Genomic DNA, 15,788 nt, shown 5'->3' with positions numbered 1-15,788 from the left:
CACAGCGCTCAGTTTAGTCACGTGAAGGTCAGCGGACTGTGGAGGATGTGATTATCGCGTACTGAATATAAATATCAATCGCCACAACTCAGTGTTAGAACATGTATATATATACACCGGCTGTGTAACATGTAACAATCAACTGGTTCCATAGTGTAGCGGTTATCACGTCTGCTTTACACGCAGAAGGTCCTGGGTTCGAGCCCCAGTGGAACCATGTGTTTTCCCACATTGTCAATTATACATAATTTATTGGTATGATACGACTATTAAAATAGATCTTAACGACACTAATAAACATAAACGGCATAAATGCTACAGTTGGAAAAGCCACTCAGTGAACATTAGGCCTGCAGATGATTATTATTACCTCCAGCAAAGAGGTTATGTTTTCACCGTGTCTGATAGATAGATAGATAGATAGATAGACTCAAATTGAGATACACATTATGAATAGAAACAAAGCAACTGTGGGTGTGTCGCATATAGATTTTAAGAGGAACAATAAATATCAAAAGGAACAAAAAACAAAACAAAGAGATTGTGCACAGCTAATAACGACACATTGGTTGGTTGGTTTGTCAGCAGGTTTACATAAAAACTTCTCAGCTGATTTCCATGAAGCTTGGATGGGGGATGAGTCTCGGCCCAGAATAGACCCAAACAAACACACACAAAAAATTGTTTACCAAATAATGTCAAAACAGGGCAGAGAAACATCAATAAAATAACTTTGGGATTAAGTAAGTTTGGAGATGAGACTTTAAACACTCAACAGAGGAACATTTCAAGCAGAAATGGCAAACAATCGCTGGCTCCTGCTACTTTAATGTCAGGATTGGACAAATTAAACAAAACATTCAAGTACACCCCTCGACATTCATCACAATGTTATGACATTTTATTAATTCCAAAAAACTGTCATTGGATTAATCGATAATGTATGTTATCATTAGTTGCAGCACTAATAATTAGTTATGTCACATCAAATGCATAAATCAGGATTACAGAGAAAAATCTGACAACTTTGGATCTCTCCATGTGACTGGTGTTTTAACAACAAATGGATCCATAAAATATTCAGTAGTTTTCATATTTCATGTGATTGGTGATACAAGAGAATTTTATCTTAAGCCTTACAGTAGCCACACGAGTTGGGGTTAAAATAAGTATGTGGTATGGTGCAAAACATCACACTTCTCCAACAAATTCATCATTTATGTCTATCAAATATTCAGGTGTATTGACTTTTTGATACGGCAAAAATACCACGTGCATTCAGTCTACTATCCCTGTTATTTTCATGCCACCGAAGTGTGGTCAATCGTTTTATGGCCCAAGGCCTACAGTGCCTCAATTCATTTAATAAACACATCTGGTCATGAAGACAAACTACAAAACAATGACCTTGGCAGACGAAACTGGTGATGACACTGAGCTCAGAGATGGCTCCCACACAGCTACACAGCAAAAGCAGATGTTTGCTGTTTGTAAGTGTGCCAAAAAAGAAAATGCAGTAAGACTTAACCAAGCCATAAAAATAAGCACTTAAAAACCTGACACAAAGTGTTCATTATAAGTGCTTCTGCTATTTTTCTGAGGGTTGCACTCTGATTGTTTATTAATGCGAAATAATGAGATAAATATTTAAAATGAAGGAGATGTGTCATTCTGTTAAAAGAGGGTTTCTGTCAATGTAGGTGTGGATTAAGGCTGGGCAATATATTTATGTTATACCAGGATACAAGACTATTTTAGATTTTTGTTTTCAAGGCTGCATTACAGTAAAATAATGTAATTTTATGACCTTACCTTACCCCTTTTCTACTTGTTCTAATACTTGGCTTTACCCACTAAGTGATTTTATCCACATTACGGATGATAATTTATCAAAAATCTCATTCTGTTAATATGTTATTAAAGTACCGATAGTCAAACCTTGTAGAGAATTGTAGGAATTTCCAACAATATTGCTGCAATATCGATATCAACGTTGTTATTAAAATGACCCAAAATCATACTTGAGTAAAAGTAAAGTTATTCTATTAAAATCTTACTTTTGTGAAAGTGAAAGTCATGCATACAAAAATTACTTAAGTGAAAGTTATAATTAGAAGTAAATTATACACTTACGTGGTTGTATTTTCTATATTCTATGGTTCGATTGATTATAGGCCTGAACGATCATCTGATCTGATATTCATACTTTTTCTGTGTGTAAATATTTTTAAATTGCCGGTTGTTAAAAATTTTGAGACAGAGTTTCATTTTGACTGCGAATAAATCCTGATTATCGGTTTGCTGCCTCCTTGATCTCTAATAATCGGTATCCGTAACCCCTAGCAACGGCTAACTGAATTCTGACTTTAAAGCATTAACGTTAGCTAACAAACAATTTAAAGATGAGTTAGCTAGCCTCCTAATTACTAACTACTCACCAAATCTTCTTCTTTTCTGTAGAAAAACTTGATCTTGACTTGACTATTAATGGCTTTTCTTGTTTTTTTCGTCACAGCGCCGAGTGATCCAAACAAGCCGTTAACTAGCTAACGTTAAGTTAACAGCGAACAACAGCGCCATCTAGTTCTTCTACCAATTTGTGCCAACCACTTTGCTGTCCGTGTTTCAACCGCTTTCAAGTAATTATTATTCATAGTTGTTAATTATTAAAAGGCACAAAAACAGAACTAGTAGCTGACAGTGTCAGTTGTGGAGAGGTTAGGAAACTGTTCGTATTTGAATGTGGCCTTTTTCCTACAAACGGATATCTCGTTCTCATTTCCGGTTTGGTGTCACAGTAATTTGTGTCCCCAAAATGGCGAACGTCGCTGCTGCTGCTGCTGCAGCCGCCGCTGCTGCTGCCGCCGCGAACAGAGACCCGGCCGTCGACCGTTCATTACGTTCTGTGTTTGGTAAGTTTGTTGTCGGTACTCGCCCGGTTACCGGCAGGTTTATCCATTATATACAGAGTGAGTAAATAAATAAACCGCTAGCTAATGAATTAAAGCTTGCTAACGGGGATAGCCGGCTAATGTTTAGCTAGGCAACGAGGGAACAAAGTTAACGGTAGCTACCTGAAGAACTACACATTTCTAAATGTATTTTTTATTGTGACGTTAATGTTTCTCTTGTCTCATAATCATTGCAGTGGGGAACATTCCGTATGAAGCCACAGAGGAGCAGCTGAAAGATATCTTCTCTGAAGTCGGACTTGTTGTCAGCTTCAGGTGAGTGAAAGAAGGTGCCATTCAGTTTCTTGTTGCAGAAAGTTAGCCATCATTATGTGCTGTAAAAAAACAAAACATACTTAAGTCAGTTTTTGAACCATTAAACAGACTGCCCCTGGTCAAATGAACAATGGTGTGTTCCCCACACATATATTATAGTGTTGTGCACGTAGACGTTTGAGAAGGCTTGTCAACACGTGGATTCTGAGATGCGATGATTCGTGTTTTGTTGTGTTCAGGTTAGTATATGACAGAGAGACAGGGAAGCCAAAGGGATATGGCTTCTGTGAATATCAGGACCAGGAGACGGCCCTCAGTGCCATGCGGAACCTGAACGGGAGAGAGTTCAGTGGTCGGGCTCTCCGTGTTGACAACGCAGCCAGCGAGAAAAACAAAGAGGAGCTCAAAAGTAAGCAATTATTCCGAACTAACGTGCTTTATTTCATGTATATTTGCAAAGCTACAGCTCTGTTTCTTCTGTCTGCTCTGGCACAGGTTTGGGAACAGGAGCCCCCATCATCGAGTCTCCTTATGGAGACAGCATCCAGCCACAGGAAGCCCCAGAGTCCATCAGCAGAGCTGTGGCCAGTCTGCCGCCTGAGCAGATGTTTGAACTGATGAAACAGATGAAGGTAGGCTGGAAGAAAGACTCGGATGTTAAAGCATAATCCTTATTTATTGACATAATAAATCAGTTGATGTAGCATTTCCAAAGAGAAGTGGATCACTCTGATTGGGTTATTCTTCCTCTACACCAGCATCACACTTTAAATGTTCTTCAGGCAGGACATACATTAATATAATATAAATATCAATAATCCTGCTCCTCATAAGCAAAATGACCTATCATGCTCACTTACAACCCTTCTGGTGTGTTATTATGGCAATCCAGTCAACACATGAGCAGCTAAATCAGGTTGTAGTTGATCAATTTTTGTAGTTGATGTGGCTGATTTGACCTATAATAAGTCTGCCGTCTGCTATAGTGCAAAATGTCAAATTATTGATAGTAAAGATCAGATGCATGTTATCCTGGCCGTTGAAATCAATACCACAAACATGAATGTCGCGCACTATTTACCATGACCTCGTTATAAAAACTGACTCCTCAGCACCCCAACTGTGACTGACTTCCCACGTCCCTGGTGTGAAATGTTGCAAAGGGCACACTAGTTTCACAGTGGTCGCCTCTGTTTGTGATTAGTTATAACACTTTTTGTAAATAATTCACATTCTAGTTGTTGAACCTTTAACCCCTACAAAGCTGAAAAGTCAGTGCTGTGGTTTGATTTGAGAAAAAACCTTAGTAAATGTGACTTTGACTAAATCTTTGTTGTTTTGCTTCATACATACTTTGTTACCACCAAAAATCAATATGTGTGCAGTACATCCGTATTGGATGCTAAAGAAAGGCTTTGACAGGCTAATGAATGTAAGATTGACAGTTTTTGCCCTGGCACTGAATGGGTTAATGGGCAGTTATGATGCCTAGTTTTATAAATTGGCCTCTTTCCGTCAAAAGTGTAAAACCAAAATGTGATGAAACATTCTGACAGTCACAGAGATTTTCAAATATTATAAACAAGAAGATATCAAAAGAGCAATCTAAAATAATTAAAGAATATTAAGTTTTTCCTAAAAGCCGCGTGTGTTTAAAGCAGTTTACCCTCTTCAGTCTTGAAGGAGGTGATGACAAATGTTGCTCACCTTAAATCACCTGCAGGATGACAACTGTATGCAGTTGCTCTTCCTTCCCTTTCATAAATGGAGTCTGCGCTCTGCAGTCTGTCTCTCTCAGCTCTGCCAGAGAAGAAGCCTTATCCTTGCACATCTGGCAGTTTGCTTCATTAGGCTCAAAGAAACACCACACTGCAGACTCTCTTTTCCCCTGACTGGAAAAGTGTTTTGTTGCACTAAAGCTTGTGTCAGTAGGACAGCTCCATATGCTGATCAATGCGAGCGTGCAAGCTCAGATCCCGATACCACAGATATTGTTGTGCATCCTTGTTTCATGTTTTGCGCTGATGCAGCCACTTTGGTTTGTTATGAGCGGTAGCAAAAACTACAGTGTTGTGCCTAACGTGTCAGGAGGTAAACACACAACTTTTTCTTAAGTGGGGATCTCTGTTTATGTAAAGGGGATGGTTCTAAAGTGTTTGTTTTTTTTTTCCCTCTGCTCAATTATGATTTTTCATGCGGTCCTTTTAATGTCATATTTCTGATTTCTCTCTCCAGCTGTGTGTGCAGAACAGCCCCCAGGAGGCGAGGAGCATGCTGCTGCAGAACCCTCAGCTGGCCTACGCTCTGCTACAGGCCCAAGTAGTCATGCGGATTGTCGACCCTGAGATCGCCTTGGTGAGAGAACTGAGAATGAATGGATGTAGTCCTATCTTATATGGTCTTATGTTTATTTCAATATGTTGCTGTCATCATACTGGAATTTTGAATTTGGATACGATGCCTTGAAAAATAACAATGTTTGTTTGATACCAATGGTTGACGAAAACTTTTAGATTGTTATTTTACAACAAGATATAATCTCGCTTTTCTTGGTCAGTAGCAGAGAAGCAGAAAATCTAAAAAATGTATTATTTTTAGAGATACTAATTTTTTTCTCCTAAGATTAGCTCCTTAAAGATAGTTTATGTGCCTCTAGTTGTTGGAGAGAGTGAGAAATTGTAGCTGGTACATGTATTTTAATACTGCAGTAAAATGAGTATTGAAACAGTTTCAAGTATTCAGAGTCCATATGTTTCGATATATCAATTTATTATAGGCGAGGTCAAAATAATGTTTTGATCTCATAATGCTGTCCACATTTCTGAGGGATGCTTCTCCACCTACTCCGTCTACAGAAGATGCTCCACCGTCAAACTCCAGTCCAGCCTCTGATTCCCAGCGGACAGGGTGGAGGAGCACCGCCGGTGAATCCGCCTCCTGTACAGCCCAACGTGCCGGTGTCTCAGCCGCAGCCCGTGGTAAGTACGACGGTCGTTTACAGACGCATTAAATGATTTGGGTCGCATAAACAAAGTTTGATTGCTTCACCCTGAAAACGGAAGCGATGTCACAGCTGTGATGCAGGTATTAATAGATATTGATGAGAGCGATCTGTCTGGAGAATCTCACTGAAACGGGAAACAGAAGCTTGAATTAGTCTGTTTTAATTGGAGAGAACTGGAGACGGAGTGGACAAAAGTATTATGTGACCGTACCTGAACATATGTTTATATTGTACAATCGATGTAGGAACAAAATAAAGAACAATTCCCGTCATTGACAGTCCGTCTCCTGTCTTAATGCTACTTTTTTCTAATCGTGCATCTAGCAAATTTAATCATTGAAATCCGTAAGTGATGAAAGATTACAACTTCTTTAGAGTAACACATGAGTATGACGTTTTATCCAATCATCTTTTACAGACAGGGAGGGTGTTTATTCTAAAGATTTATTATATTACGTCAAATGTGTGTCGAGATGAGGGTTGAGGTTAAATTACTAATGTTTATTATTTATTTTATATTCTGTACAATCAGCCTGGAATGCACGTCAACGGAGCCCCTCAAATGATGCAGCCCCCCGCCATGGGTGTCGCCCCTGGACCGATGCCCGTCCCAGGACCCGGACCAGTACAGGGGCCAGGACCGGTACCAGTGGGGCCTCCAGGTAATCCTCAAACTGCTTGAAAACCTGCTTCAGCCACTGAACTAGTTGTGGTATCATCACCCTTATGTTACATCCAAATATTGATGACTGAGGTTGATTGATGGTTCATGTCCGAGGTGTGACTGTTTCGTGGCACCCGTCCCTCATGCAGAACGAGCCCCCGAAATGATTGATTACTAAATCTCTATTCTATTCTTAAGTCAGCCAAAAAGAAAGAAAACTCTGCGTTTGGCAGCAGCTTCTGTAACCAGAGTCGTCTGTAATTCTGGAGGCTTGCTGCAGTTGTTTCTGGAATATTTGTAAATGTTCAGCTTGTTAGAGCTGTAGCTGCATCTGGTTTGTGAGGCTGTTGTAATTTATCCCAATAAGTGCGAGAACGTTTTAAGGATTATAGTTTTAGAGTTCTTTAATGATAATAGAGAAACAAAGCCATTCATTTAGTGTGCTTAAAAAACAATTTAAAAGAAAAAGAATTTGTAAATGTCAAATTAAGATTATTTGATAATGTAGTGAGCGTTAATGCTAAACATTCACTAATGTTTAACTAATTTGATGCGTCAGATTTTGCACTGGCACATTTGTAAGATACTGACACATGATATCTAAAGAACTAAGAACTAAAAACTTTCTTATCAATGAGTAGTAAGTTGTATAGGCGGATGATAAAAAAGGCTTTCGAAGCTGTTACTTTACATTTCATGTGAAAGAAACTTTTTATGGTCAAATGTGTGCAGTCTCAAAGATAATGTAATGAACGGCTGGATGACTTTAAATCATTTCAGCATTTTCTTTTTATTATTAAGATTTTTTTTGTTTCCCTGACAATAGAGGAGGAAAATCAAAATGAATAATGACCAAAAAAACATCTGTATCGGCCCTGAATCTCACAACTGATGCATCTCTACGTTTGGATTTGAAAAACCCAAACTGTTTTTTAACCTATTATGCTTAAAAGTGAAAGCGACATTAAACAGTCATCATTTGGACGAGCTAATGCAGTGATCTTACTAGTTCATCTATAAAAGTGTCTGCAACCGCCACTGCGGTGCCCTCATTACCAGTGACCTTGGTAAAAGTAAACACTAACAACGGAATGACTGTTTTACACATGTCATGGCTCACTGTGATCACTAGGTGTCACCAGAGCCTTTTAATTAGTCGTGGTGCTTTATGAGCAGCGAGTGTGTGATCAACTCGACTCTTTACGATCATGTTATTCTCCCTGATTGATTGGCTTTCTGTTGTCTCAGTGTGAATCTGTCGATCCCCCATGTCACATATTGACTCATGTTGCAATTCTGAAAGTTCCCTGTGTGTGTGTGTGTGTGTGCGTGTGTGTGTGCGTGTGTGTGTGTGTGTGTGTGTGTGCTGAGCATACTTCAAAATGCTCTTAAAGTGCTGCTTTGCTCTCTTGAGTCTTGTGTCTCCTGTTCTTTTTTTTGTGCTTTAATGCTGGCTCAGGAAACCTTCAGCATTCTCCCACAGGATCGTCTGGGCAAGCCGCTATCGAGCGGCCTCAAGGTATCACTGCACTCCTTCAGTTCTCCAGTCAGATCATTGGACTGTTGTGGAGAGGCCTCTGGCCAAACACACAGCATGTCTGGGATTAAGAGCTACAGCTTGTTAGACTGCATGTCCACCCTTTTGCCTTTAAATAGTTATTAAGGTTGATTGTTAAAAGACAATGATGTCCGAGCATTTTAGTAACTAAAGCAGAGTGTGCCGTGTCATGAGGGTGGGAGGAAGACGGTGACAAAGCATGTTAACAGATAAAGGTGTGCCAGGAGTAAACGTGTTGACGTGACTCGACACAGATGTTGTTGCACGATTACTTTGTCAGTGTTAAATCCAAACCAAAACGTATTGAATGGATATCACGTAGAGCAGGTGGTGTATTGTTTTTTGTTTTAAAATTCACGCGACCTTCAGTTCAACATGAGTTCAGCTGATTTATCTGAGTAGAAATGTAGCATGTGATGCAGCAGAGACAGTAATAAAGACCTCACAGAAGAATATTTAGACAAAAACTACCTACAACACAGTTGATGCAGAATATACCGAACTACAAATACCAAAAAAAAAAATTATAAGAGCAGAGCTGTCAAGTGTAGAGACGTGAACAATAAATATAGTCATCAGTCTGCACGTGCATGTGGTAATAAGGAAACTCTAAACATGTGAACGCCTCTGTGTGCATAGACGAACGACACATATATACGAGAAGCACATTATTGTGTAATGTTGACAGAACGATTATCTGAAACATTTTGTTTCTGTGGAATGACGCAGCATACATGGATACACCAGTGACATGTGGATTAGTATGTTATTCAACTCCAGATAATAGCTAGAGTGGCATTTAGTAGAGTGCATACCTCTGCCAAGGCCCAACAATCCTCTTTCATTCAAGGTAATCTGGTTTCACACTTGATAGCTCTGTATCACACTAATGCTGTGTCTCAATTCAGGGTCTGCATCCTTCCAAGGACCCTGTCTTTGCCGTCTTCCTTTCATTTCCTTTTCCTTTTTCCATTTTCTCTCTTTCTTTATTCTTTTTCGGGCATGCAAAGAATCTTGGGATATGTGAGGCCACGAAGGATAGTAGCGGTGCATCCTCCAAAAAGAGGGAAAAGAAGGCCGCATTTGTGGGCTGCATTTGGAGGAGCCTTCGAATTGGGACAGCCGTCGCGCGGCATTGTGACGTAATTGGCCTTCAGATGCGTCCTCCGAAGGATGCAGACCCTGAATTGAGACACAGCATAAATTTAAATCCCCCCCATTCGTGTAATCCTGATCACAAACCAACCAACAAACGGACACGGGCAAAAACTTAGCCTGCTTCTTGTGGACAATGCAAACTCTCTGCCTTCAGGACTCTTCTAGTTAGACGGCATTTTACAGCCTGATCCAAAAGAGCACTTAAAATACTCTGTGGCTCACTTTAAGATGCTGCTAAGGAAGTTAAAAAAAGCTTTAATGGCCTCATCAGCTCAACACAGCAGGTAGTCCACTCAGGCCGGCTGTGTCACGCTGCACACTGTGACCTGCAGAAAATGTTCAGGTGTGCCTAAGACCTCCAAACAAGCTGCCCGAGTCCTGTAGTAAACAAACAAGACTGTATTGTAGTTTTGGATTAATGGCAACATCAAAACATCCTCCGAGGTGTTCTTGCTTGTGGATGTTCTGCCCGTGTGCTTCTTGTCTTCTGACGCTCTGCAGAGTCTGTGTTTGTTGTTGGGAAGAGACTTGAGCTGCCTTTGATCCAGAGTGATGGATGTGGACCACAGGAGGGCTCCTGTTGTTCAGGACTTGATGCAACGTGAATATTGAGGCCAGATTTATTTTTCTGGAAATAAAAAGCAGGACTCCAGACTTCCTTTTTTTTTTTTTTTTTTTAGAGAAGCAGCACTGGTCCTCCTAAAGGGGCACTGTGTAGGTTTGGAGACAAATTAAATCTCAGAATTTTAATATTTACAGTATTTATGAGGGAATAATAGAAACCCAGAAATATTTACTTTTCCATAGCTGAGTATCAAGCTGTTCTCGGTGGAAAATAAGGTCCCAAGAACACTGTTTGAAGCCAGAAAGGTGTTAAAGTAAATCAGTATGAAATTGTGTCGTCTGAAAATTAATCCTTTCTCTTAGGATTGAAGTATCTTCCCCAAAATGATATACTGCCCCTTTAAGAGTATTGTTCTTGTTCATAGTGTAGAAAATGTGTAAAACAATAACCTTGTTTAAATTGAGGAAGTGGATCAGACGATTGATGGAGTATTTTTATTCTTTTACTTGGCGGCCACAGCAAAACGTCACCTGCAGAAACGGTGTTTCACATGATGAACGATGATGATGTCGAGAAGCAAACTCGTGGGGGGCGTATGGGCAAAGACGCACAGGTGGTCCAAATTATAGAATTTTAGCCACACGGTCTCCAGAAATGGTCTCCTGGTCTGGAGCCAGGAAAAAAGCTCATTTATTCCCACATCTGTGTGTCGTGCCACTTAGCCACGGGTGCCTCGCTCCTCCTCCTTCTTTATGCCTTTTAGACATCTTGTTTTCTGCTCCTGACAAAATGAACGAGGCATTGTGTTTAGCAACTTATTAAAAAACGAGATGTGCTATTTAGGAAACGTATCTGGCAGTTAGTCACAAACCTCCCACTCCTTCGTATGAAGGCACTCAGCTCAACGTGGGATGTTTTTATTTCAACAAGCAGAATTTGATTGTAATGAGGTTGCGTCGGTTTGATCTACGGCTGTTCTGCCGGAGCGAAGATGCACCGCTTCCTCTTTTAATTGTGGTGGCGGGGGGGGAACATTTTGGCATTTGTTCTGCATCCGTCCCTGTTGGTTTCAGTTTGGTTCTTGTTCCATAAGTAATTGCAGCACTATTGTTTTATTTATTTGATCATGCGTAAAGGACTGCATAACTTCTCTGCACTGGACCTCAGGCTTGTTAGTGTCTTTTTTGTTTGTTGTGTTATCTGGAGTATAAGATACAATTTCCTGTTTTATCCAGCTGTGGTGGTCCGCCACTCCGGAATGAATGTGGATGAAATACTGAGGCTGAAAATAATAAGTCGGTTTGTTGTGATGTGAAAATGCTGAGAATGCTTTCAAGCAGCATGTTACTTTAAAGGACTGAGAGACATCGAGTCTGCTGTCGTTTTGTTCATGTTCGTCTGTGTCAGTAGTTAAAAACGTGTCCAATTTCATTCCATTTTTTTCCACGCTATAATTCTACTAACAGCAGCCCACATGCCCTTTTAGCCGCTACATTTTTCTCCTCTATAAACCAGCTCTTCTCTCTTTAATTAAATCAATATTAAGTGCTGTTTTTAATGCATATTTGTATCACACTGCCTACCTTTCACCTTGAATCTTTTCAGTCTGAAATCAACCAAACAAAGAGGACAGTTTCCTCCCAGCTGTAAATAAAAATCACACTGACACTTTAATCAAAACACACGTGGTGGAATCTGGTTCATTTAAAGTAAAACTATGTCAGGGAGTCACTATTCCAGCTGTCATTTTGATTTAGCCTCAAGCAATCGATCAATCATAACGACAAGCTTCCTTGTCGATAACGTGGAAACTTTGAGCAGATTTCATGATGACACATGAAGACAAATGATCACAAGTGACAGGAGGTTTGAGGAAACTGACATGTTCCCATCACTGTGTTTTACCGTGTTTTGAACCCTTAACCTCCCTCTCAACCTCGATGGAGGACCATATTCTTGTGTTCCTGCTCACGCCATTCCCCCTGTGAGCTCCTTGTGTGTTGCAATTTGATGTGATCACTGTGCACAACCCCAAACAGCTCTGGTTGTTACCTGAGATATCTAGCAGACACTCGCCTTGTTATAGGTGTGTGTGTGTGCGTGCGTGCGTGCCTGTGCCTGTGTGTGTGTTTGTGTGTGTGCTGTGGTTTCCCTTACCTGGAATTTCAGCCCTCTTCACAGTTACACCCTATTTTGACTGGATTAGTCATGAAGCATTTCCTGGTTAATGAATAGATACAAAATATTTGAGGATGTTGTTTTTTATGTGGTTGAATGTGTGATTTTTCTCCCCTCAGGACCAGGTGGGATCCCCCCCAGAGGGCTGCTGGGAGACGGTCCTAATGATCCCAGAGGAGGAACTCTGCTGTCTGTCACTGGAGAGGTCATAGACCCCAAGTAAGATGATTACACAAACCCGCTTACCTTGACGGAAGAAAAGCCTCTCAATTAAAGTTCTAATCTGCAAGTTTTTAGGTGTAGTTAAATATTGCAGACTCCAGATGAGCTGATGGGGGAAAAGCAAAAATACAATGTGTTCCTGATGCTGCTACAATTTAATACAGTGTTAGAAGAGTGAAGAAGGCTTTTATCAATAAAGTAAAAATAGTCACGTTGATCAAATGCTGCGTCCTTTCCTGTGCGTAGGCAATTTGAATCCAGCTACAGAACAGCAGACCACGTCACTAACATTGACTATACAGACACAAATTTATTTCATGCAACCTCATGGATTATGACTTTCCACCTTAAAGCTAAAAGTAACTAGTTGTGATTTTTATTTATTTATTTATTTTATTAAGATTTAAAGGGGCAATATGTCAAATCATACACAAAACAGACAGCATATCACCAGACTAACCGCTAAATGCTGCTAACTGTAGCTGCCGTTAGCTAGTTTGCTCAGTTAGCCGTGCAGCTAACAGTCCAGACTGGGAGCTCGTGGACCAGGTGTTGGTGTTTTTTCTAACACATTGCACCTTTTAACTTTTCTTATTTTGTGTCTGCGTTCTTTTAGCCGGGGTTACATGGCAGCTCCGCCCCCCCACCAAGCCCCGCCTGTACACATGGGCCCGATGGCGACAGGACCCCCTCCGGATATGAGAGGACCTCCGATGGACATGAGAGGCCCGCCCATGGGTGAACCACGAAACATGATGGGCGACCCCAGAGGGCCTCCGATGATGGAGCAGCGGGGACCCCCGATGGAAACCAGAGGTAGCTCCTTCACTCCGACAACCTGAACTTAAAATAGTTTGAATCAATGTGTTCTTTCCCGCACGTAGGCAACGTTTTGTTTGGAACAGATCTGAGCTCAGTTTCACTCGCAGCTGGCAGACGATCCAAAACCCCATGAAACCGCACAGAAGTCTTTTGTCCTACAACAGGTTTTAAGAAAAAGAGCAGTTGTTTGATATTTTTGCTGCTAAGATACGATTACACCTGGTCAACACTTTATATTTCCTTGTATTTAATACCAGATATCCACGTGACAATGTTTGTAGAAGCCAATAAAAAACACACGTTCCTGCATTTTATGCTTTTTACTGTTAATGTTTCTTGTAATTCTTTAACTTTCAACAGCGTGAGTCATATTCAAACAGAACTGACCTCCAGCGAATCACTCGGTCATCAGATGTGAATGGTGACTGTGGCTTTGTTTCCTTCTGCAGGTCGTGACCCGAGAGGGATGGACGCTCGTGGCCCAGTGGCGGGACAGAGGGTTCCCATGGCAGCAGGAATGCCCGGCCCCGTTCCTCATAACATGGGGCCCAACGCTCCTCCACCCGCCAGACCGGTAAAAACTACTTCCATTGTGTTTGTCTGTGTGTGCTGTTTGCTTGTTTCATGTTATCTTTGACAGATAATCACCTCGAGGTTTCCTGTTAACAAACCTGGAGACAAGATGAAGTTATGCCTGGTTAAAACAAAGTGTAAGGGATTGAAAATATCTTAAAAAAGAGTGGAATGAGCAGCAAGCAAATGAGGGGAAAATAAAATAAAGGACTTTTTGGCAAAAACTTTTATTATTCAGGATATAGAAGAAGCAGAAAACTAGACAACACCGAAAAACTAGCATCGGCATCAACAATGATCCCAAAGATATGTGAGTTTGGCAGACCATAAATAACATCTTGTCACGTCCTGTCAAGCACATGAAGTGTACGCGTTGGTTCACTAGTCTTTCTTGTTGTGAAACAAGCTACATGCAGTGTGGGAAAAAAAAACTAAACAAATAAACTACTTTCAAGACTTATTTTTCCTGTGTTGTTGTGGAAAACTCAGAATATCTAAATTTATTGTCACAAGGAATTTGAAAACCTTCTCTGACTCATAAAATACCTTTTATTATTATTATTATTTGAAGTACATTGAGCCGTGTGAATGTGACATAAAAGAAATCAGTGCCATGTGCTCAGACTGGATAATCATTACCTCTGTGATAAACAGTGAGAGCTAACAGTATGTTTGTCCTGCAGGGTCCTGGTATTTCTGGTGTTCCTCCATCGGGAGGAGGCTTCAGTCCCGGGCAGAGTCAGGTCTCCACACAGGACCAGGAGAAGGTGGGTGACACTTTGTCTAACGCAAATAAAACAACCAGCAGTGGTTCTCAGGGTTGGACACTGCAGGTCCTCTCTATTATCCTCACTCACTGAGTGCAATTCATCCTGAGTATGTTTCACCTGAGGGGCCAAAACAGGTCGCAAGTGAAATGCAGCAGCGATCGTTTTACTTGAACGATGGCAACAAGAGCTTTTAAGGAAGGATTCAGATTTCCTTAGAGCTGAACAGTACATGTTTTCATCAGTTTTGCATACTTTGAAATCCAAAAGCTTTTCTCACCTTCTTAACCACCTTCATGAAAACTGAGTATTCACCATTTGTTTTGTCCCTCTAGGCCGCCCTGATCATGCAGGTCCTGCAGCTGACCCCAGAACAGATCGCCATGTTGCCCCCGGAGCAGCGGCAGAGCATCCTCATCCTCAAAGAGCAGATTCAGAAGACTGCAGGAGGGGCACCTTAAAAAAAACAACACCCCAAAGGTTTTCAGGTAAACGTGTAAAAGTCTCTTTATTTCCTCAACATCACTAAAGAACCAATCACAATGATTGTTTACAAAAACGTCCGGGTTGAAAACTCCTGCATCTCACATGAGCTTGCATACAGTGAAGTCTTTTTTCATGATGTTATTTAAGTGTTGACATCTCATTTATATGCACGCTTGATGTTTTCATATCTCGTTAATAACTGATTCAGCTGATGATTTGACAGCCGAGACGTGGCTGTCGTGTAGATATCAAAGCAACACGGTGCTAAAAATAAGCTCAGCAGAAACGGCAGATATGTGGGATGGATTATTGTCACACTCGCCAACCCTCCCCGGTTTCCACGGGAGACTTCCCGGCGTCGCAATTCTCCTGAATTTCTCTCGATTAATGGAAAGTTTTCACACCTTGTTCATCACAACAACAGTTCCTGGCGCTGAACAGCGTCTCGTCCACTGTTCCGTCTCAACTCATCCTCCTCGGAGAGCGAGAGACGGACAGAGAATAGAGAAGAAAAAGAAATACTTAAAGGCCAGAGCTTTAAGTTTATACCAGAGAGGCTAATTA

General features: G+C 40.9%; 2 protein-coding genes and 1 non-coding gene across 8 annotated transcripts in view; 2 read left to right on the top strand and 1 right to left on the bottom strand.

Moving 5' to 3' along the window:
* Positions 1–2,773, bottom strand: part of bcorl1 (BCL6 corepressor-like 1) — a 39,152-nt gene extending 36,379 nt beyond the window's left edge. For all 5 annotated transcript variants that reach the window (XM_030395771.1, XM_030395767.1, XM_030395772.1 and 2 more), the window contains exon 1: positions 2,439–2,773. The gene's annotated coding sequence lies outside the window, so the exon portion shown is untranslated. The remainder of the gene's footprint in view (positions 1–2,438) is intronic.
* trnav-uac (transfer RNA valine (anticodon UAC)) lies at positions 145–217 on the top strand. The gene has a single exon. It is a non-coding gene; the product is annotated as a tRNA-Val (tRNA).
* cstf2 (cleavage stimulation factor, 3' pre-RNA, subunit 2) lies at positions 2,755–15,205 on the top strand. 2 transcript variants are annotated; one of them, XM_030395777.1, is made up of 13 exons: positions 2,755–2,912; positions 3,149–3,227; positions 3,467–3,636; positions 3,723–3,859; positions 5,463–5,582; positions 6,083–6,205; positions 6,764–6,893; positions 8,355–8,414; positions 12,474–12,573; positions 13,193–13,392; positions 13,848–13,972; positions 14,655–14,738; positions 15,074–15,205. In XM_030395777.1, exons 1-13 carry the CDS (start codon positions 2,816–2,818, stop codon positions 15,197–15,199), a joined length of 1,551 nt encoding a protein of 516 aa, XP_030251637.1. In that variant the 5' UTR covers positions 2,755–2,815; the 3' UTR covers positions 15,200–15,205. The 2 variants fall into 2 exon arrangements, with proteins under 2 accessions (XP_030251637.1, XP_030251638.1); XM_030395778.1 differs by lacking the exon at positions 8,355–8,414.
* Positions 15,206–15,788: the final 583 nt, after the last annotated feature.

The sequence above is a fragment of the Sparus aurata genome, chromosome 18 (assembly GCF_900880675.1).
Source record: "Sparus aurata chromosome 18, fSpaAur1.1, whole genome shotgun sequence".
NCBI classification, from domain to species: Eukaryota; Metazoa; Chordata; class Actinopteri; order Spariformes; family Sparidae; genus Sparus; species Sparus aurata.
The sequence above is the reverse complement of the archived record's forward strand: the minus strand, read 5'-3'. Positions and strand labels throughout refer to the sequence as shown.

Coding starts and splice junctions, on each gene's coding strand:
- cstf2 (XM_030395777.1), top strand. CDS start 2,816: ATGGCGAACGTCGCTGCTGCTGCTGCTGCAGCCGCCGCTGCTGCTGCC. Junction 6,206..6,763: donor TGTCTCAGCCGCAGCCCGTG/GTAAGTACGACG, acceptor CTGTACAATCAG/CCTGGAATGCACGTCAACGG. Junction 6,894..8,354: donor GGTACCAGTGGGGCCTCCAG/GTAATCCTCAAA, acceptor ATGCTGGCTCAG/GAAACCTTCAGCATTCTCCC.